This window comes from Bombina bombina, chromosome 6 (assembly GCF_027579735.1).
Source record: "Bombina bombina isolate aBomBom1 chromosome 6, aBomBom1.pri, whole genome shotgun sequence".
NCBI lineage: Eukaryota > Metazoa > Chordata > Amphibia > Anura > Bombinatoridae > Bombina > Bombina bombina.
Window position 1 is genome coordinate 316,765,027 of NC_069504.1, and position 20,330 is coordinate 316,785,356.

The 20,330-nt window shown below is 38.5% G+C and overlaps 1 protein-coding gene across 1 annotated transcript in view; it reads right to left on the minus strand.

Annotated features, from left to right (window-relative positions):
• The window catches only part of PTPRQ (protein tyrosine phosphatase receptor type Q), a 538,955-nt gene that overhangs the window by 472,781 nt on the left and 45,844 nt on the right, over positions 1–20,330 (minus strand). The window contains 2 exon segments of the mRNA XM_053719240.1: positions 8,554–8,797; positions 18,040–18,242. Of these exon segments, the coding sequence (XP_053575215.1) occupies positions 8,554–8,797; positions 18,040–18,242 (447 nt within the window).

Below are 20,330 nucleotides of genomic sequence, written 5' to 3' on the forward strand. Positions count from 1 at the left end.
AAACAAAAGATGGGGCATATTTAGTACAGATAGTAATCTTTTCTGTTGGAAGTCCATGTTTCCAAGGATGGTAGACCGGGAGCTAACAATATTTGGGGCATGTTAGTTAAGATAGATACGGTACAAAGTTATTTAAGGATATTTTGCTGGGACCCCAACGTAGGGGTTGTGGGGACTGTGTAACATGCAATAGAATTATGACGGGCACCACTTTTCATAATCCCAATCACAAAAAAGTTCTAAGGTCCGCCATATGTTGTCTTGTACAAGTGTCCATGTTCCTTTTTTATGTGGAAAACACCACCACTAAAATCAGGGAAGGATGGCAAACCACAGGCATGCAATGATAGAGGCCAATAAAAGAGGGATTTTCTAATAAGCTGGTGGCACTCCATTTTCTGACTAATAAATATAGTGTCTCAAGTTTGAGATCACGTGTCCTCTCTAAGGAGGATAAAGGACTGTGGTAAAAAACTTCCACAGTTATTGGCCATATGGATCCACCTGTTTGACATAGTACACCCTAGGGGTCTCAACACTATGTTGAAATGTGGTCCCTATGTGGGATGAAAAAAAATCTATGTGCACCTAAACTGATGTTACACAAATTGGGATCTTAGTCACACAATATGGCCATATTCTGCTTAGCCAGTTACCAACTTACAAGGTGTAATGTTGACTGATCCTAACACTACAGTACTTTGCCTTAGGACCAGTCAACATTGGGAAACCTTGTAAGCTGGTGATTGGCTAAGCAGAATATGGCCATATTTTGTGACTAAGATCCCAATTTTAATATTAAAGTATAGGTGTTTTTTCAGGCAATTTTTTGCAGCATTTTAACCCCTTAAAGACGCATGTCGTACAGGGTACGTCACACACAAACTGGTCTTTAAAGACCAGAGACGTACCCTGTACGACATTAAGGTTTAAAGCGGCTGGAAGTGATCCTGATCGCTTCCAGGCGCTTTCAAGGTATTGCCGTGATGCCTCGATATTGAGGCATCACTGCAATACCTTTTTCAGGGATTACTGAAAGATATCAGTGTTCCAATGTAACTATAGCTAGTTTTGAAAAAAAATGGTTTGGAAATAGCAAAGTGCTACTTGTATTTATTGCCCTATAACTTGCTAAAAAAGCAAAGAACATGTAAAAAGTGTGTTTTTTTCCATTTTTTCCTCATATTTTCTAAAAAAATTTATGGTAAATTATAAAATATGATGAAAATAATGGTATCTTTTGAAAGTCCATTTAATGGCCAGAAAAACGGTATATAATATGTATGGCTACAGTAAAAGAGTAAGAGGAAAAGTAAGGCTAAACACAAACACTGCAGAAATGTAAAAATAGCCCTGGTCCTTAAGGGAAAGAAACTGAATAATGGCCTTGTCCTTAAGGGGTAAAATGTGTTGTTTATTTGAAAATGGATGCATGCCAATACCCTCTGTTTTGTGTAACTATTTGGTCTCATTTGCAGTAATCCCAATGATGTATTTAAACTTTTTGTAAGGTGTGCTAAACCAAACTTTGTATTTGTATTTATAACTAAAGGGAGACTGAACATCTTCCATTGGCTAAAGCACCCCACCCAAGCTCAGGTGTACTCATGACAGTGTAATGAAGTTGTGGATATATAAAGCCAGGTAGTTTCATTCTATTATGAAGAGAAAAAGCAGGAATGATTCAGCTAACTAAGGCAATGTACTGTAGTGTTAGGACCAGTCAGCATTGGGACACCTTGTAAGTTGGCGACTGGCTAAGCAGAATATGACTATATTTTGTGACTAAGATCCCAATTTTAATATAAAAGCATAGTTATTTTTTTGCAGGCATTTTTTGCAGCATTTAAAAATGTCTTAATTGCAAATGAATGCACTTGAATACCCTCTGTTTTGTCTAACAATTTGGTCTGATAGGCAGCACTCCCAAAGATGGGCAAGATTTGCCCGCAATTTTTACTCCCATAAGCTAACATAGAACTGCGTCGCAAATCGGTATCACATATTCAGCGCAAGGACTTACACAGCAAAAATGAAGAAATTGTACTCAATTTTCACCTCGCCACACATAGGCAGACACAGCAAGCCTTGCACTGAAAATGTGACCACCGTAACTGCCTGAAAATATCAACTAACACTTAACGAATGTGCAATATCTATCTACCTGTCAAATCTGTATAGAATACAATAAAGAAGAAGGCGCCAACATAGTGTGAATCTGTATTGAAAGTTGTTCACTCCCCACACATATATGGTACTTACGAGAAGTAAAGCACTTGAGAAGTGCTACAACGACTTTCTGGAGCATTAACAGCTGTCCAGGTAGCTGATCTCTCGTCCTCAAAGTGAGCTCCTAATACTGTGTACGGTCTGCAGCAATTTGCAGCTTGAACCCTTTCACCTGCTCCTTTCTCTCGCTGTGTAATATGAGAGATGCCCAAACCAGGTGGGCTGGTAGCTATGATCGGATTTCAAGTGTTTGTTAAAATAACGATTCCTGTAACATATACCACTCAGCCGTGATCAGATATGGTTAAAAACAAATGTTTATTTCATAAACATATATCACTCAACCGCCAGCCCACACTGCAATAACTAATAAAATATATTAACTCACATCACAATAAACCTAATAAATGTATTAACCCCTAATCCGCCATTAACCCACATAGCAAAAAAACTAATAATGAATTAACCCCTAATCCATCATTAACCCTAATCTCAATAAATCTAATAAATGTATTAACCCCTAATCCACCATTAATCCACATTGCAATAAACCTAATAAAACTATTAACCCCTAATCCGCCATTAACCCACAATGGAATAAACCTAATTAGGGGAATATAAAATAGTCAAAAAAGGAGTAAGGAAAAAAAAAAAGGGGGGGAATAATAATAATGACAAAAGTGTGGACATAGGGTTACCTGCGTACCTATGCATAGAGAGTTTTTGATTGAGTGTCAGAGACTCAATCAAAAACCACTGTGAAACAAAATACTGTACCCCTGTTGGTCACCATTTCACCCAACCTGACCAGTCCATCCAAAACCTCAAAATCAAGATTCTCAGAGGCAACTTCAAAAACACCATGGAAAGAAAAACCTTTGAAATGAAAATGATAATGCACTTCAACTTGCTAAATTCAGGACTAAATGTGGACTCTGGTTTCTTAACCCATTATCAAAAATTTTTGTAATGTAATGTACTTTTCATATACTGTAGTCAATTACATTGTATATTCAACACTCTCTATGCATAGGTAGGCAGGTAAGTCTATGTCCACACTTTTGTCATTATTATTATTCCCCTTTTTTTCTTTCTTTCCTTTCTCCTTTTTTGACTATTTTATATTCCCCTGTATAACTAATTTCCCATGTTTATTCGTATTGATTCTATGTTGATATATAACTTTTTGTCAGTATATGCTTTGTGTATAACCATATATTTCCCCTGCCTGTAATCTTTTACTGACACTATCTGCCTGTCACCTAAACCCCCATATTATTTTTACAACACCCCCTCCTCCTCCTGCATTCAGACCTCTGTAACACTTTGTCTTTTTAGCCTGTGTTTTAAGATATAATCTGTAAATTCCATCAAATTGGTCAGTTTTGCTTCAGACTTGAAAAAGGAAGACACTCTTCCAAAAGCTTGTCATCTTATAAATGTATAGCTAGTCATCTTATAAATGTATAGTTAGTCTAATAAAAAGTATCATTGCTCAATGCAATACTCTTGTTATTTTGATATCTAAATCTGTGGACTAACACGGCTACTCCAATCCATATATATATATAGGTTAAAGTCATTTAGAAAGGCACTCCATATAAAGATATAGCAGCCTCCAGGGTGCACTTCAAGATAGTGATCCAATATGCATATGTAGAAAAAAGGCACTCACTGGAAAAATTAAGACTTAGCTTTTAATGAATAATTAGGTTAAAAATGCATAACGTTTCGGAGGCATTCCACCTCCTTTTTCAAATGCATGATACAGACATTTTGGAAAGTACAAAAAGCAGTATACAGAATACATTACCCCTTCACCTTAAATACCCAAATGGCTTCTAATAACGCCGAGCCACGTCCGCGGCCCGCATGTTGCAAATCCGGAAATCATGTGACCGGAAGTTGCGTCATCTGCGTAAATCATGTGATGATGTATGTTACCATAGTAACATCGTTTGTTGTCTAGCGATGTCATAGACAGAGCAGAGTGGCCCATCTGAAAGAATACAACAGGCCAAAATCCTCATCAACTATCATTTAAATCCTCTCCGCCTATGTCACATACCTATCCAAGCAACCGTGTATCAGAGCACCGTGTAAAATAAAAACAATGAAAGTAATCAATCATAAGTGATCAATAACAGTTAAAAAAACATGCATATGGAGGATATGTGAGTCCATCTATATTTAGAAAAACCTTGTATATATTGGTGTGTATATATTCATATATATAAAAACTACTCGTTAAGTGGATATTGGGAAATGCTTTAAAACATCACATATAAATAACCCAAACCCTGAATAATATATATACACCCAATATATTTATACGTGATTCATGTTTCCTGGAGCATGGTAAAAAGATACCAGAGGACTTGAGGTTGTTATAATTGTGCATAAGAGTCAAAAAATTATTGGATGGATGGATATGACAATAGAAGCAAGTGGAGGAAAATAAGCTCAGTTCCCAGTATAAAATGGTGAGAAGTCCAGCATAGTGTTTAACCCTCTATGTGTTATGGTGTCCAAGGTATAAATCCATCTTGTTTCCAACCTCAGAAGCCGATTGCCCCTATCACCTCCCCTTGTCAGCGGTGGTACTTGGTCAATTAGCATGGTCTTAAGACTTGATACACCATGTTTGTGTCGGGCGAAATGGCGTGCTACTGGCTGATCAGAGTCACCATTTTTGATGGCTTCCCTGATCGCACAGCGATGATTAGCCATGCGCTTTTGGAACGTGGTGACCGTTTTCCCTATGTATACAAGGGAGCAGGGGCAAATCAACATGTAAATCACATGGGTACTCATGCATGAGAGTCTGTAGTTGATTTTATAGCGCTTATTAGTATGTGGGTGTTGGAATGTGTCACCTTTCAGCATGCTATCACATGTGACACAGTCACCACACTTAAAGCAGCCTTTTTTGTTCGATTTTAACCAATTACTCGTCTCATAACACCTAACTGGGTCCGTTTTCACCAACAAGTCTCGCAAATTCCTTGCTCGACGATATACCATTCTTGGATGTTGTTGCTTCACGAATGGTAGAGACTTATCTGAACTGACTAAGTCCCAATGTTTAGAAACTGCTTTTGCAACCTTTTGATGCATAGGATCAAATGTAGTAATAAAGTTGAGTTTCTCCTCACAATTAGTAGTGTCTCTTACTCTAATCACGGTGTCTTCAAAGCGTTTCACAGCTCCAGCCTTAATATCCATAACCATCCCTCTGTCATAACCTTGTGTGATCAGTTTCTCCGACATCTCATTCAATTGTGTCTCTCTATTCAGTGCCTCGGTATTGTTGCGCAGAACCCGAGTGAGTTGAGAGGCTACTATCCCTTTCTTTTGATGTACAGGATGATAACTACGTGCATCTAACAGGGAATTGCGATCTGTGGGTTTGGTATAGAGAGACGTGCCAAACCTGCACGTCTCCCCTTCAATCACCTTAAAGATGTTCAGATCCAAAAAATGGACCATATCAACATCATATTCAATTTTGAATCTGATTGGGACTGTCAAATTATTTAGGTCATGTACCCAAGACACAAGTGCGCCTGGGGTCCCACGCCAAATCAAAAAGACGTCGTCAATATACCTTGTGTAGTACACCACCTCCATCATGTCTTGGGGCCGCATAATATAATGCTCATACCAGGACATGTAGAGGTTGGCGTACGTGGGAGCCATGTTTGATCCCATTTCAGTCCCTGAGATCTGCAAATCCTTCTCAAATTTAAAGGGGAGATGTGCAAGTTTGGCACGTCTCTCTATACCAAACCCACAGATCACAATTCCCTGTTAGATGCACGTAGTTATCATCCTGTACATCAAAAGAAAGGGATAGTAGCCTCTCAACTCACTCGGGTTCTGCGCAACAATACCGAGGCACTGAATAGAGAGACACAATTGAATGAGATGTCGGAGAAACTGATCACACGAGGTTATGACAGAGGGATGGTTATGGATATTAAGGATGGAGCTGTGAAACGCTTTGAAGACACCGTGATTAGAGTAAGAGACACTACTAATTCTGAGGAGAAACTCAACTTTATTACTACATTTGATCCTATGCATCAAAAGGTTGCAAAAGCAGTTTCTAAACATTGGGACTTAGTCAGTTCAGATAAGTCTCTACCATTCGTGAAGCAACAACATCCATTTTACCATGCTCCAGGAAACATGAATCACGTATAAATATATTGGGTGTATATATATTATTCAGGGTTTGGGTTATTTATATGTGATGTTTTAAAGCATTTCCCAATATCCACTTAACAAGTAGTTTTTATATATATGAATATATACACACCAATATATACGAGGTTTTTCTAAATATAGATGGACTCACATATCCTCCATATGCATGTTTTTTTAACTGTTATTGATCACTTATGATTGATTACTTTCATTGTTTTTATTTTACACTGTGCTCTGATACACGGTTGCTTGGATAGGTATGTGACATAGGCAGAGAGGATTTAAATGATAGTTGATGAGGATTTTGGCCTGTTGTATTCTTTCAGATGGGCCACTCCGCTCTGTCTATGACATCGCTAGACAACAAACGATGTCACTATGGTAACATACATCATCACGTGATTTACGCAGATGACGCAACTTCCGGTCACATGATTTCTGGATTTGCAACATGCGGGCCGCGGACGCGGCTCGGCGTTATCAGAAGCCATTTGGGTATTTAAGGTGAAGGGGTAATGTATTCTGTATACTGCTTTTTGTACTTTCCAAAATGTCTGTATCATGCATTTGAAAAAGGAGGTGGAATGCCTCCGAAACGTTATGCGTTTTTAACCTAATTATTCATTAAAAGCTAAGTCTTAATTTTTCCAGTGAGTGCCTTTTTTCTACATATATATATACATATATATATATATATATATATATATATAAAACTGTCTTGACAGTTTTTTTTATAATTAAGAACCATTCTTGTATGTGCTGAAGAAGCCTTTAAAGTAGAAAATGCTCTATAAAAGCATCACCATAAAAAAATGTTGCTTGCTGAGGTAAATTTCAATAAAAAAGCGGAGGTCAAGTATTTACTCTAGATGCCACCTAGGTGAGATTTTTCTTATAATTAAGAACTACACTTTTATGTGCTAAATATGCCCCAAAATGACAATTACCTACTAGCTCCAAAGCGACCCATAACATCTAGACAGTAAGTAACACATACAATGTCCTTTACATACAAAAGGGAATTACCCATTTTTCAAAAAAGGGGACTCATACCCCTTTAGGTGGCAGGTGACTGCCATATAAATTTGATTTTTTTTTTTAATTGTTGGTGCTCTGGGCTTTATAATGGACCCTAGCACCCCAAGATAAGCAATACAATGGGGCAAATGGCCCCTCTTTTGAAAGAGTAGAGGTTGCTCTTTCAAAGAAAGGGTCACATGCCCAAATGGCTATTAACTTATCACTGTGGCAGGAGAAAGAGCACATACATTAGACATATGTTGGTTTACCTATTTACAGACTGTGCTAGTTGTGGGATTATGAAAGAATGTACAAATCCAGTATCTGTGTACTCAGGAAGCACAGGGGATTCTTAATCAACACATTTTTCTTTCTTCTTAGTACCATGCTCTCAATAATATGTCAAGAATTATGCCTCTGCTATTCTGAATTTTTATATTGCTTATGCGGAACACTTTTAGAAACCTTCACTTTTATGCTTTTAAATCTAGTTTGCAAAGTGGTTTGGCCATATAAACCAGGTAGTGGTGAATTTGCATTTAATAATTTGGAGAAAAGAACTTTGTACTCTTATTAATAATATCGCTATATTAGTGAATGCCTAAATATACTTAGTATTTGGATATTCAGAGGAACTAGTTCTTTTAGAAAAAAAATACTTTCAGCGAGATGATTGAATGTGTTAAAATATACTGCAGAATCTAGCAAAAATATATATTATTTTTTCATTATTTTCCAACTTATAATCTTAACCAGAAACAAATGACAGAAAGGGCAACATAGGGTGAATTGATGCTCAAAAATACTGTTTTCAAAACAACATGTAAATCTGCACTCAGTAATGAAATCCAATAGAATGCATAGAAAAAACATGAAAATGTATGCATTGTTTTTTTTTCTCAAATTCCTGGCTTACTTGAGTGGTAACAGATTGTTAAAGAAAATATTACTATCACAGTTATTCCATCACTATGCTAAAATAATAGCTCAGGAAACTGCTAATTACAAGAGGATTGTTCAACATTAAAAAAAATACAGTATATCACTAAGACAATATTTATTAAGCAAACCAAATGTAATAGTACATTTACTCACCTGACTCTGGTGTCCTGACAATAGTGCTATCAATATAGCCAGGCTCATTGGTAACCGCTGACACTTCAAACAAGTAAGTGGTATATGGCCTTAGCTGACCCACAATAAAGGTGATTGGTTCACTCCAAATAGAGTCAAATGACCTGGATATTGTAGACCGCGGTATAAGAGGAAGAGTGGTTGTAGGTTGCCCTTTGGTTGAAGAGGGGCTTGTTGTGCTCCATAGAAAAGATGCACTTTTATCCTAAAATATATATATATATATACATATTCTTTATTTGTTAGTGGTATTCCTTGCAAATAGCTTGCTTGAACTATAATTATAAATGGAAACTTCAGAAACATTGTTAACATTAACAAACTATCAAAAAAGTTAAATTAAACCAATGATAGCACATGAGATGTTTTAACATTAGAAATGACATAGGTGCTTGTTTCCATTGAGCCGTAATTCGGTTTGCGTGCGCTCGCAAACCAATAAATAAGCCGTCAGAAGCAATATTGTTTATCGACTGCTTCCAACAGCCCATTATAACTCAATTTCGGCGCATACCGTTACTACACTGTTGGAGGCTGCCGATACAGTAACAAAAATCACACCCAGCTCAACTAGGTGTAAAACAGGAAAACACCTTTTTCCCATTGAAATCTAACCCGACACGTCAAAACCCCTCTATCCGCCATCCCCCCCACATAGCAACTTATAGTAAATCTATTAACCCCTAATTCGCCATGCCCCATATCACAAAAAGTATCTATTTAAACTATTAATCCCTAATCTGCCATTCACCCACATCGCTATTAACCCAATAAATCTATTAAACCCTAATCCGCCATTAACCCACATCGCAATTAATCTAATAAATCTATAAACCCCTAAACCGCCATTAACTCACATCGCAATTAACCTAATAAATCTATTAACTCCTAAACCGCTAAACCCCACAATGCAAATAACTAATCACTAAGCCCCCTAACACCCCCTAAATTAACCACATTACATAAATTAAAATAATCATAAATTACAATTAAAATAAAAAACCTAACATTACTTTAAAAATAAAAAACTAAGTTTAAATTAAACTAAAATTACAAAAAATAAAAAAAGTCTAACACTACATATTTTGGGGGTCTTTGGGTGGTTTTACTGTTAGAGGGGGGACTTAGTGTAAAAGAGCTGTTTAACTTAGGTCAATGCCCTACAAAAGGCCTTTTTAAGGGCTATTGGTAGTTTAGTATTAGATTAGGGGCTGTTTTTATTTGGGGGGGGGCTTTTTTATTTTTATAGGGATTAGGTATAATTTTCTTATTTTTTGATAATTTGGTTTATTATTTTATGTAATATTACACTCTTATTTTTTGTAATTTTAGATTAATTTAAACTTAGGTTTTTTTATTTTTAAAGTAATGATAGTTTTTTTTATTTTAATTGTAATTTAGGATTATTTTAATTTATGTAATGGGGTTAATTTAGGGGGTGTTAGGTTTGGCGGCTAAGTGATTACTTATTTGCAATATGGGGGCTTGGCGGTTTAGGGGTTAAAAGTTTAAATGGCTAGATTGTGTTGTGGGGCATGGCGGTTTAGGGGTTAATAGCTTAATTAGGTTAATTGTGATATGGGGCATGGCGGATTAGGGGTTAATAGTTTAACTAGATACTTTGCGATATGGGGGTTGGCGGATTAGGGGTTAATACATTAGTTATTGCGGTGGGGGGTTGCGGTTGAGAGGTAGATATTGCGCATGCGTTGTGTTTGATTTTATTTTAACAGCGAGCAATGGTAAAAAAAATGTGTCACACTTGTATGTGGTGCCGTATATGCGATCGAGTGTAGTGTAAGGTCGGGTTACCATAGTAACCTATTAATGTTTTAGAAATCCGGCATCGGGTGGAAGCGTTAACACAACGCTAACTTACACCTACACGAAAAACATAATTTATGCTTACCTGATAAATTTATTTCTCTTGTAGTGTAGTCAGTCCACGGGTCATCCATTACTTATGGAATATATCTCTTCCTAACAGGAAGCTGAAAGAGGATCACCCAAGCAGAGCTGCTATATAGCTCCTCCCCTCACATGTCATATTCAGTCATTCGACCAAAGCAGACGAGAAAGGAGAAACCATAGGGTGCAGTGGTGACTGGAGTTTAATTAAAATTTAGATCTGCCTTAAAGACAGGGCGGGCCGTGGACTGACTACACTACAAGAGAAATAAATTTATCAGGTAAGCATAAATTTTGTTTTCTCTTGTTAAGTGTAGTCAGTCCACGGGTCATCCATTACTTATGGAATACCAATACCAAAGCTAAAGTACACGGATGAAGGGAGGGACAAGGCAGGAACAGAAGGAACCACTGCCTGAAGTACCTTTCTCCCAAAAATAGCCTCCGAAGAAGCAAAAGTGTCAAATTTGTAAAATTTTGAAAAAGTGTGAAGTGAAGACCAAGTTGCAGCCTTGCAAATCTGTTCAACAGAGGCCTCATTTTTAAAGGCCCAGGTGGAAGCCACAGCTCTAGTAGAATGAGCTGTAATCCTTTCAGGAGGCTGCTGTCCAGCAGTCTCATAGGCTAAACGTATTATGCTACGAAGCCAAAAAGAGAGAGAGGTAGCCGAAGCCTTTTGACCTCTTCTCTGTCCAGAGTAAACGACAAACAAGGAAGAAGTTTGACGAAAATCTTTAGTTGCCTGCAAATAGAACTTCAGGGCACGGACTACGTCCAGATTATGCAAAAGTCGTTCCTTCTTTGAAGAAGGGTTAGGATACAGTGATGGAACAACAATCTCTTGATTGATATTCCTGTTAGTAACTACCTTAGGTAAGAACCCAGGTTTAGTACGCAGAACTACCTTGTCTGAATGAAAAATCAAATAAGGAGAATCACAATGTAAGGCAGATAACTCAGAGACTCTTCGAGCCGAGGAAATAGCCATCAAAAACAGAATCTTCCAGGATAACAGCTTGATATCAATGGAATGAAGGGGTTCAAATGGAACGCCTTGAAAGACGTTAAGAACTATAGTTTACAGCTCACACGGCGGGAGCAACAGTCTTAAACAGCAGGCTTAATGCCTAGCTAAAGCCTGACAAAAAGCCTGAACGTCTGGAACTTCAGCCAGACGTTTGTGTAGAAGAATAGACAGAGCAGAAATCTGTCCCTTTAACGAACTAGCAGATTAGCCCTTTTCTAAACTCCTCTTGTAGAAAGGACAATATCCTAGGAATCCTAACCTTACTCCATGAGTAACTCTTGGATTCGCACCAATATAAATATTTACGCCATATCTTATGGTAAATTTTTCTGGTAACAGGCTTCCTAGCCTGTATTAAGGTATCAATAACCGACTCCGAGAAGCCACGCTTTGATCAAGCGTTCAATCTCCATGCAGTCAGCCTCAGAGAAATTAAATTTGGATGGTTGAAAGGACCCTGAATTAGAAGGTCCTGTCTCAGAGGCAGAGACCACGGTGGACAGGACGACATGTCCACTAGGTCTGCATACCAGGTCCTGCGTGGCCACGCAGGCGCTATCAGAATCACAGAAGCTCTCTCCTGTTTGATCTTGGCAATCAAACGAGGAAGCATCGGGAATGGTGGAAACACATAAGCCATGTTGAAGACCCAAGGGGCTGTCAGAGCATCTAACAGCACCGCCATCCCCGGGTCCCTGGACCTGGATCCGTAACAAGGAAGCTTGGCGTTCTGGTGAGACGCCATAAGATCCAGATCTGGTTTGCCCCAACGATGAATCAGTTGAGCAAAGACCTCCGGATGAAGTTCCCACTCCCCCGGATGAAAAGTCTGGCGACTTAGAAAATCCGCCTCCCAGTTCTCCACGCCTGGGATGTAAATCGCTGACAGGTGGGCAAGAGTGAGACCTCTGCCCCAGCGAATTATCTTTGAGACTTCCAACATCGCTAGGGGAACTTCTGGTTCCCCTTGATGGTTGATGTAAGCACAGTCGTGATGTTGTCCGACTGAAATCTTATGAACCTCAGAGTTGCTAACGGATGCCAAGCGTAGGAGAGCATTGAATATTGCTCTTAATTCCAGAATATTATTGGGAGGAGTTTCTCCTCCTGAGTCCATAATCCCTGAGCCTTCAGGGAGTTCCAGACTGCGCCCCAGCCTAGAAGGGCTGGCGTCTGTTGTTTACAATCGTCCAATCTGGCCTGCGAAAGGTTCAACTCCCCCTTGGACAGATGTGGCCGAGGAAAGCCACCATAGAAGAGAGATCTCTGGTCTCTTGATCCTGATTTTAGTAGGGGGGACCAAATCTGAGTAATCCCCGTTCCACTGACTTAGCATGCACAATTGCAAGCGGTCTGAGATGCAGGGCGCGCAAATGGTTACTATGTCCATTGCCAGCTTACCATTAAGCCGATTACTTCCATGCACTGAGCTACTGACGGGTGTGTGGAATGGAATGAAGGACACAGCAAGCATTTAGAAGTTTTGAGTAACCTGGCCTCTGTCAGGTAAATTTTCATCTCGGTACAGAATGCTATAAAGAGTCCCTAGAAAGGGAACCCTGTAGAGTGGTAATAGAGAACTCTTTTCCACGTTCACCTTTCCACCCCATGCGACCTCAGAAATGCCAGAACTATCTCTGTATGAGACTTGTGCAGTTTGAAAACTTGACGCTTGTATTAGAATGTCGTCTAGAGTACGGAGTTCACCGCTATGCCTCGCGGTCTTAGTGTACCGACAGAAGTGAGCCCAGAAGCTTTTGTAAGAGATTCTTGGAGCCGTAGCTAATCCGAAGGGAAGAGCTACAAAACTGGTAATGCCTGTCTAGGAAAGCAAATCTTAGGTACCGATAATGATCCTGTGAATCGGTAGTGTGAAGGTAGGCATCGCTTTAAGGTCCACTGTGGTCATGTACTGACCCTCTTGGATCATGGGAAGGATGGTTCGAATAGTGTTTCCATTTTGGAATGATGGAACTCTTAGGAATTTTGTTTAGGATTTTTAAGTCCAAGATTGGTCTGAAGGGTTCCCTCTTTCTTGGGAACCACAAATAGGATTTGAAGATAGAATCCATTCGCCGTGTTCCGTTCCCGTCGCGTGAACTGGGTGGGATCACCCCCATTAGTAAGAGGTCTTGTACACAGCGTAGAAATGCCTCTTTCTTTATTTGGTTTGCTGATAACCTTGAAAGATGAAATCTCCTCCGTGGAGGAGAAGTTTTTGAAGTCCAGGAGATATCCCTGAGATATGATCTTCCAACGCCCAGGGATCCTGGGACAGTCTCGTTGCCCAAGCCTGGGCGAGAGAGAAAGTCTGCTCCCCCACTAGATCCGTTTCCGAGTAGGGGGGCCCTCTCTTCATGCTGTCTTAGGGCAGCAGCAGGTTTCTGGGCCTGCTTGCCCTTGTTCAGGACTGGTTAACTTTCCAGCCCTGCCTGTAACGAGCAACAGCTCCTTCCTGTTTTGGAGCGGAGGAAGTGATGCTGCTCCTTGCCTTGAAGTTACGAAAGGCACGAAAATTAGACCTGTTTGGCCCTTTGATTTGGCCCTGTCCTGAGGTAGAGCATGGCCCTTACCTCCCGTAATGTCAGCTATAATTTCTTTCAAGCCGGGCCCGAATAAGGTCTGCCCTTTGAAAGGAATATTAAGCAATTAGATTTAGAAGTCACAGTCAGGCTGTGACCAGGCCAGGATTTAGCCATAGCGCTCTGCGCGCATTGGATGGCGAATCCGGAGTTCTTAGCCGTAAGTTTAGTTAAATGTACGACGGCATCAGAAACAAATGCGTTAGCTAGCTTAAGTGCTTTAAGCTTGTTCATAATTTCATCCAATGGAGCTGTGCGAATGGCCTCTTCCAGAGACTCAAACCAGAATGCCGCCGCAGCAGTGACAGGCGCAATGCATGCAAGGGGCTGTAAGATAAAACCTTGTTGAACAAACATTTTCTTAAGGTAACCCTCTAATTTCTTATCCATTGGTTCTGAAAAGGCACAACTATCCTCCACCGGGATAGTGGTACGCTTAGCTAAAGTAGAAACTGCTCCCTCCACCTTAGGGACCGTCTGCCATAAGTCTCGTGTGGTGGCGTCTATAGGAAACATTTTCCTAAATATGGGAGGAGGGGAAAAAGGCACACCAGGTCTATCCCACTCCTTGCTAATAATCTCTGTATGCCTTTTAGGTATAGGAAACACGTCAGTACACACCGGTACCGCATAGTATCTATCCAACCCTACATAATTTTTCTGGAATTGCAACTCGTGTTACAATCATTCAGAGACCGCTAATACCCTCCCCTAGCAATATGCGGAGGTTCTCAAGCTTAAATTTAAATATTAGAAATCTCTGAATCCAGTCTCCCTGGATCAGATCCGTCACCCACAGAATGAAGCTCTCCGTCTTCATGTTCTGCAAACTGTGACGCAGTAATCTGACATGGCTCTCACCTCATCCGCGCGCATCTGTCCATAACCCAGAGCTATCGCGCTTGCCTCTTAATTCTGGCAATTTAGATAATACTTCTGTCATAAACAGTAGCCATGTCTTGCAAAGTGATTTGTAAGGGCCTCCCAGATGTACTTGGCGCCACAAAATAACGCACCTCCTGAGACGGGAGGCGAAGGTACCTGACACGTGAGGTAGAGTTAGTCGGCATAAACTTCCCCCTCGTTGTCTGGTGATAATTTTCTTTACATGTAAAGATTGACTTTTATTTAAAGTAACATCAATGCAATTAGTACACAAATTTCTATTGGGGCTCCACATTTGCCTTTTAAACATAGTGAACAAAGAGATATCATCTGTGTCAGACATGTTTAAACAGACTAGCAATGAACTAGCAAGCTTGGAATACTTTTCTAAATAAATTTACAAGCAATATAAAAAACGCTACTGTGCCTTTAAGAAGCACAAAAAGCTGTCACAGTTGAAATAACAATGAACCAAAATAGTTATAGCAACCAATTTTTCACAGTAAATTGTATTAAGTTAGCAAAGGATTGCACCACCAGCAAATGGATGATTAACCCCTTAATACCCAAAAACGGATAACAATTTAATAATTAAACGTTTTTTATCACAGTTCTAAATACACACTGTCACAGGTCTGCTGTGACTGGATTAGCCTCCCTCAAAATGAATTTTGAAGACCCCTGAGCTCTCTAGAGGACAATCTGGATCATGGAGGAGTGAAGTAGACAGATTGTGACTGAATTTTTACTGCGCAAAAAAGCGCTAATATAGGGCCCCTCCCACTCATATTACAACAGTGGGGAAGCTCAGATAACTGTTTCTATGCAGAAAACAAAGATGGCCATGTGGTAAAAACCATGCCCAATAAGTTTTATCACCAAGTACCTCACAAAAAAAACGATTAACATGGCAGTAAACGTTTTTAAACATACATTTGAAAAGTTATGAATTGTTATTAATAAGCCTGCTACCCAGTCGCTTTTTACTTGGCAGTTAATAGGCTCATACATTATTTCAGTATTAACAGTATTTTCAGAGTCAATTCCATTCCATTAGAAAAATACATTCAGTGTAGCACACACACTCATCAGCCTAATACCAGTCAGCAGATCACTGCATTTAAGGCTGAACTTACTTTACAGTTGGGTATCAGAAGGTATTTTTCTCAGTCAATTCCATTCCTCAGAAAAATAATTTACTGCACATACCTCTTAAAAAACACCACAGACCTCTCACAGCGACCTATCTTTAGTTAGGCTGCAAGAGAATGACTGAATATGACATGTGAGGGGAGGAGCTATATAGCAGCTCTGCTTGGGTGATCCTCTTGCAGCTTCCTGTTAGGAAGAGATATATTCCATAAGTAATGGATGACCCGTGGACTGACTACACTTAACAAGAGAAAGAGCGACCGCACGCAAAGTGGAAACCCACAAAGTGGAAACCTTTTCAATGGAAACCTTGTACTAAACTAACATTTTTAACGGCTCAATGGAAGCGAGCCCATACTTGACTAGATGTACAGGCTTTATTCCTAAGAAATTGGTTACATTTGTTAATGTTTATATATTGATTGCTGTTTGGTATAAATGTCACATATACACAAAAAATAATACATTTACAGGCTTTCATAGTAATGTATTTATATAGCTATGACTTATATGAGATATAAAGTAACAAACAGACATATTGGCCAAGATTCAATAAAACCTATTTATTAAACCCGTTGGGGGGGGGGGAGTCATTGCAACTTTACATATTTTGCAGAATTTATAATGATTTGTAACAACTCCTTTCACTGAAAGTTCTGCTCCATTATAATCAACAGAGCAGCAATTTACTTGCAACAGTTCACCTCTCGTTGCACTGAAAATGATTCACACATCACAAAAACGCTTTCTAAACAATGCAATATTTAAAAAAATATTGTCTTTATGTCTATATTACATATGCAAAAAAAATTTTAAAATCTTGGAAAAAAGTGAAAGAAAAACAAAAACAAGGCAACCTCATTATCATTGACAGAGACATGGCCGCAAAATGAGATATTTCACAAGGACAAATACATCTTTTTAAATTCCACATGCAGAGTAAAGATTCCGGTCAAAATCTGGATTAGCCTTAAGAACATCCCAGAAAACTCCAGTTAGGTCTATCAAGTGAGACTTCTTTACCATAAACAAGCAGAGATATGCATATTTACCGAACTCATCCTGCAAACATGAAGTGTTTTTTATTTGTTACTAACTAGTAGTTCTGGTATTTGTGTACTGGGCGTCCTAGTCAAAATTAAACTTTCATGATTTCAGATAGGGCATGCAATTTTAAACAACTTTCCAATTTACTTTTATCATCAAATTTGCTTTGTTCCCTTGGTGGTATTTTTTAAAAAGCTAAAACCTAGGTAGGCTCAAACTGATTTCTAAACCGTTGAAAGCCGTTTTCTTAGCTCAGAGCATTTTGAAAGTTTTTCCCCAGTTAGACAGTACTAGTTCATGTGTGTCATATAGATAACATTGTGCTCACTCCCGTGAAGTTATTTAGGAGTCTGCACTGATTGGCTAAAACTGCATGCCTGTCAAAAGCACTGAGATACGGGGGCAGTCTGCAGAGGCTTAGATATACGGTAATCAAAGAGGTAAAACATATATTAATATAACTGTGTTGGTTATGCAAAACTAGGGAATGGATAATAAAGGGATTATCTATATTTTTAAACAATAACAATTATGGTGTAGACTGTCCCTTTAATTTTAGGAACGCCAACTGGTTAAAGGGTAGAAAATATAAGGGAAGTGAGGTTCAATTAATTTCAAACATGATTTCAGCTGAACAACAAGAACCTTTGGAAGCCTAGCAAGCATCCTTAAATCTAGAACGATGACTCTCCAGAATAAGAAAATTAGGAGTGTTTTATATGCTACCCCCTGGAAAAAGTAAAATCTGCTGGAATACAATACTGCGGAATGAGATTTTGAATACACTGTAAAGCGCTGCACATATACTATGAAAATGTTATATATTAAATTAAAAAAACAGCTTACACTGCATTCAGGTAATGGTCCATTCAACAGATCTTCCACTTTTACTGTGGTGTCCTTTACTATTATTCCACTTCTTGCATGTTTCACACTAATCTTGAAACTAGTTATCTTTCCATTTGGTTGCCGTGGTAAGAACCAGGTAAGATTTACGGCTGAAGAATTTAATTGCCTCGACAGTCAGATTCCACAACTTTTCCTTGGAGCTGTAAACATAAATCAGCATTAACCTTAGTTTACATTATTTATGTACAGAAATTCAACTTTTATAATATAAATTTACCATGTGCAACAGATTCAGGTAGATGTAAATGATATTTTTTTACACTCATTTTTCAAAATTCTGATATGAACAGTTCTTACAATACAATAGTACAACTCTTAACGATTGACCTAACATCATAATATACATTTGTACATTTGTTTGTAATAACAAGCTCATACTTCTAAAACGCTGAAATTTATATTGATAGATTTATCTGCCCTCAAAAGGTGTTTTCTACTTCATTTGTGATGAATGTCTGTCTGTATCCAACATGTCCACAACAGAACATCACATGATCATTATTATGTATGTAGTTTAAAGGAGACACATAACATAAGCATTTTTAACTTCTTTACAGTATGTAACCCAAATGACCTCAGCTTGAAGCCTATATCATTAAACTATCCTTACTAATAGTCTTAAAGATATAGAATTAGCTACCCTTTAACTTAAAATTATTGCCTTTTATTCTATTATTTATATGTATTTATGTATATATTTATTTATTCACAAAGGACAACATATTCTGTAGCACTATACCAATCATACACTAAATACGCAGAGGCCAAAACCAAAATGACTCTGATATAAGTGTTTAGTTGGTATGTTAGGGATAAGTGGTAAGATTATTACTTGGGTGTTGTGGTCTAATCACAAGACGGGAGATGATGACATTTTTTTTGGAGATGAAGTGGACAAGTCCCATGCCCCTCTGGATAATTGCATTCCAGCTAATGATTAAATGAGTGAAGAGTCTGTGTGAGTGATGTAGGGAGGTCCTCAAAAAGCAACAGGGGGCCACATATGATAAGCCCCATCGGCAAAATAATAATAATAAAATAATAATAGGCAGGCATGTAAGGCGGTATGTGTGGAAGACAGGAAGAGTAGGTTGTCAGGAGAACATAGACAACTGCATATTTTAAATGGAGTGGATGGAGAATGCAATGAGGGGAGAGAGCCAGTAATTAAGAGGCTGAATTAATGACATTATAAAAGAATACATTTGTGCCTTTGTGGTATCTGGTATTGAGAGGATACATTTTTTAATATTTTTACAAGGATAAGAGTGAATGGATATGGAGGATGAAGGAGAGAGCAGAGTCAAGCTGATTCCGAGACATAAGGGGCTGGTGACTTATGCCGGAAAGGAGGACCAGAAAAAAATCTGTATCTGGTTCACAAAGAGATATCAAATATGCATTAACTGAGTTAAGATAAAGAATGCACAAAATGTTAACAATGACAAAGCTTTTAGAAATTTACTCTAAAATATCATGTTCTTCAGAATGAGGAAATAATTACCAAAAACGTATATTTAACTCTTACTGTATCAATACAGAGTAACCACCTTCAAAATAATAAATAGATTATATTTATTTTTCATTTCTAATTTATGCTACATTTATAAATGTCTCCATTCTCAAATTCTTGGTGCAAAAATGTTTGGCAAATAAAACAAAATATCAACAAAAAAGTGGATTAGATATATAAGGGAATTCAACAAAGTAGCCAAAATCAATAAATCCATAATGTGAGAAAAGTGCAGGTCTGGTTTATATCAACATCAGGAAATAAATCCTACTTAAAAAGTTGAAGTTGTTTTTTATATGAAAAAGGGGCGGCACCTAATCGATGCCAAAATATTAGCCTATAAAAGTTCACTGAACACAGATCACCTCTTTAGGGTGATATTGAAACTTTATGTCAGAAAAGAAATGTGAGACATTGGGGACATGAAACCCCAACATTTTCTTTTATGATTCAGACAGAACGTGATTTGAAACAAACTTTCCAATTTTCTTCATTCTCTTGGTATCCTTAGGGCCCGATCCAATTATACGGTCGCAGGTTCAGCGTAAGTGCAGAAACCCGCATCTCCCGTAATTTCACCTCGCACTACCGAGGTTATTACATATACGGCGCCGGCATTTCCTAAGTGCCGTAAGTCGGATAAACTAGCGATGTCCAGAAATAAGCGTAAATACAAATTTCTGGAGTCGCCGAGTGACTTACGGCACTCTAGAAA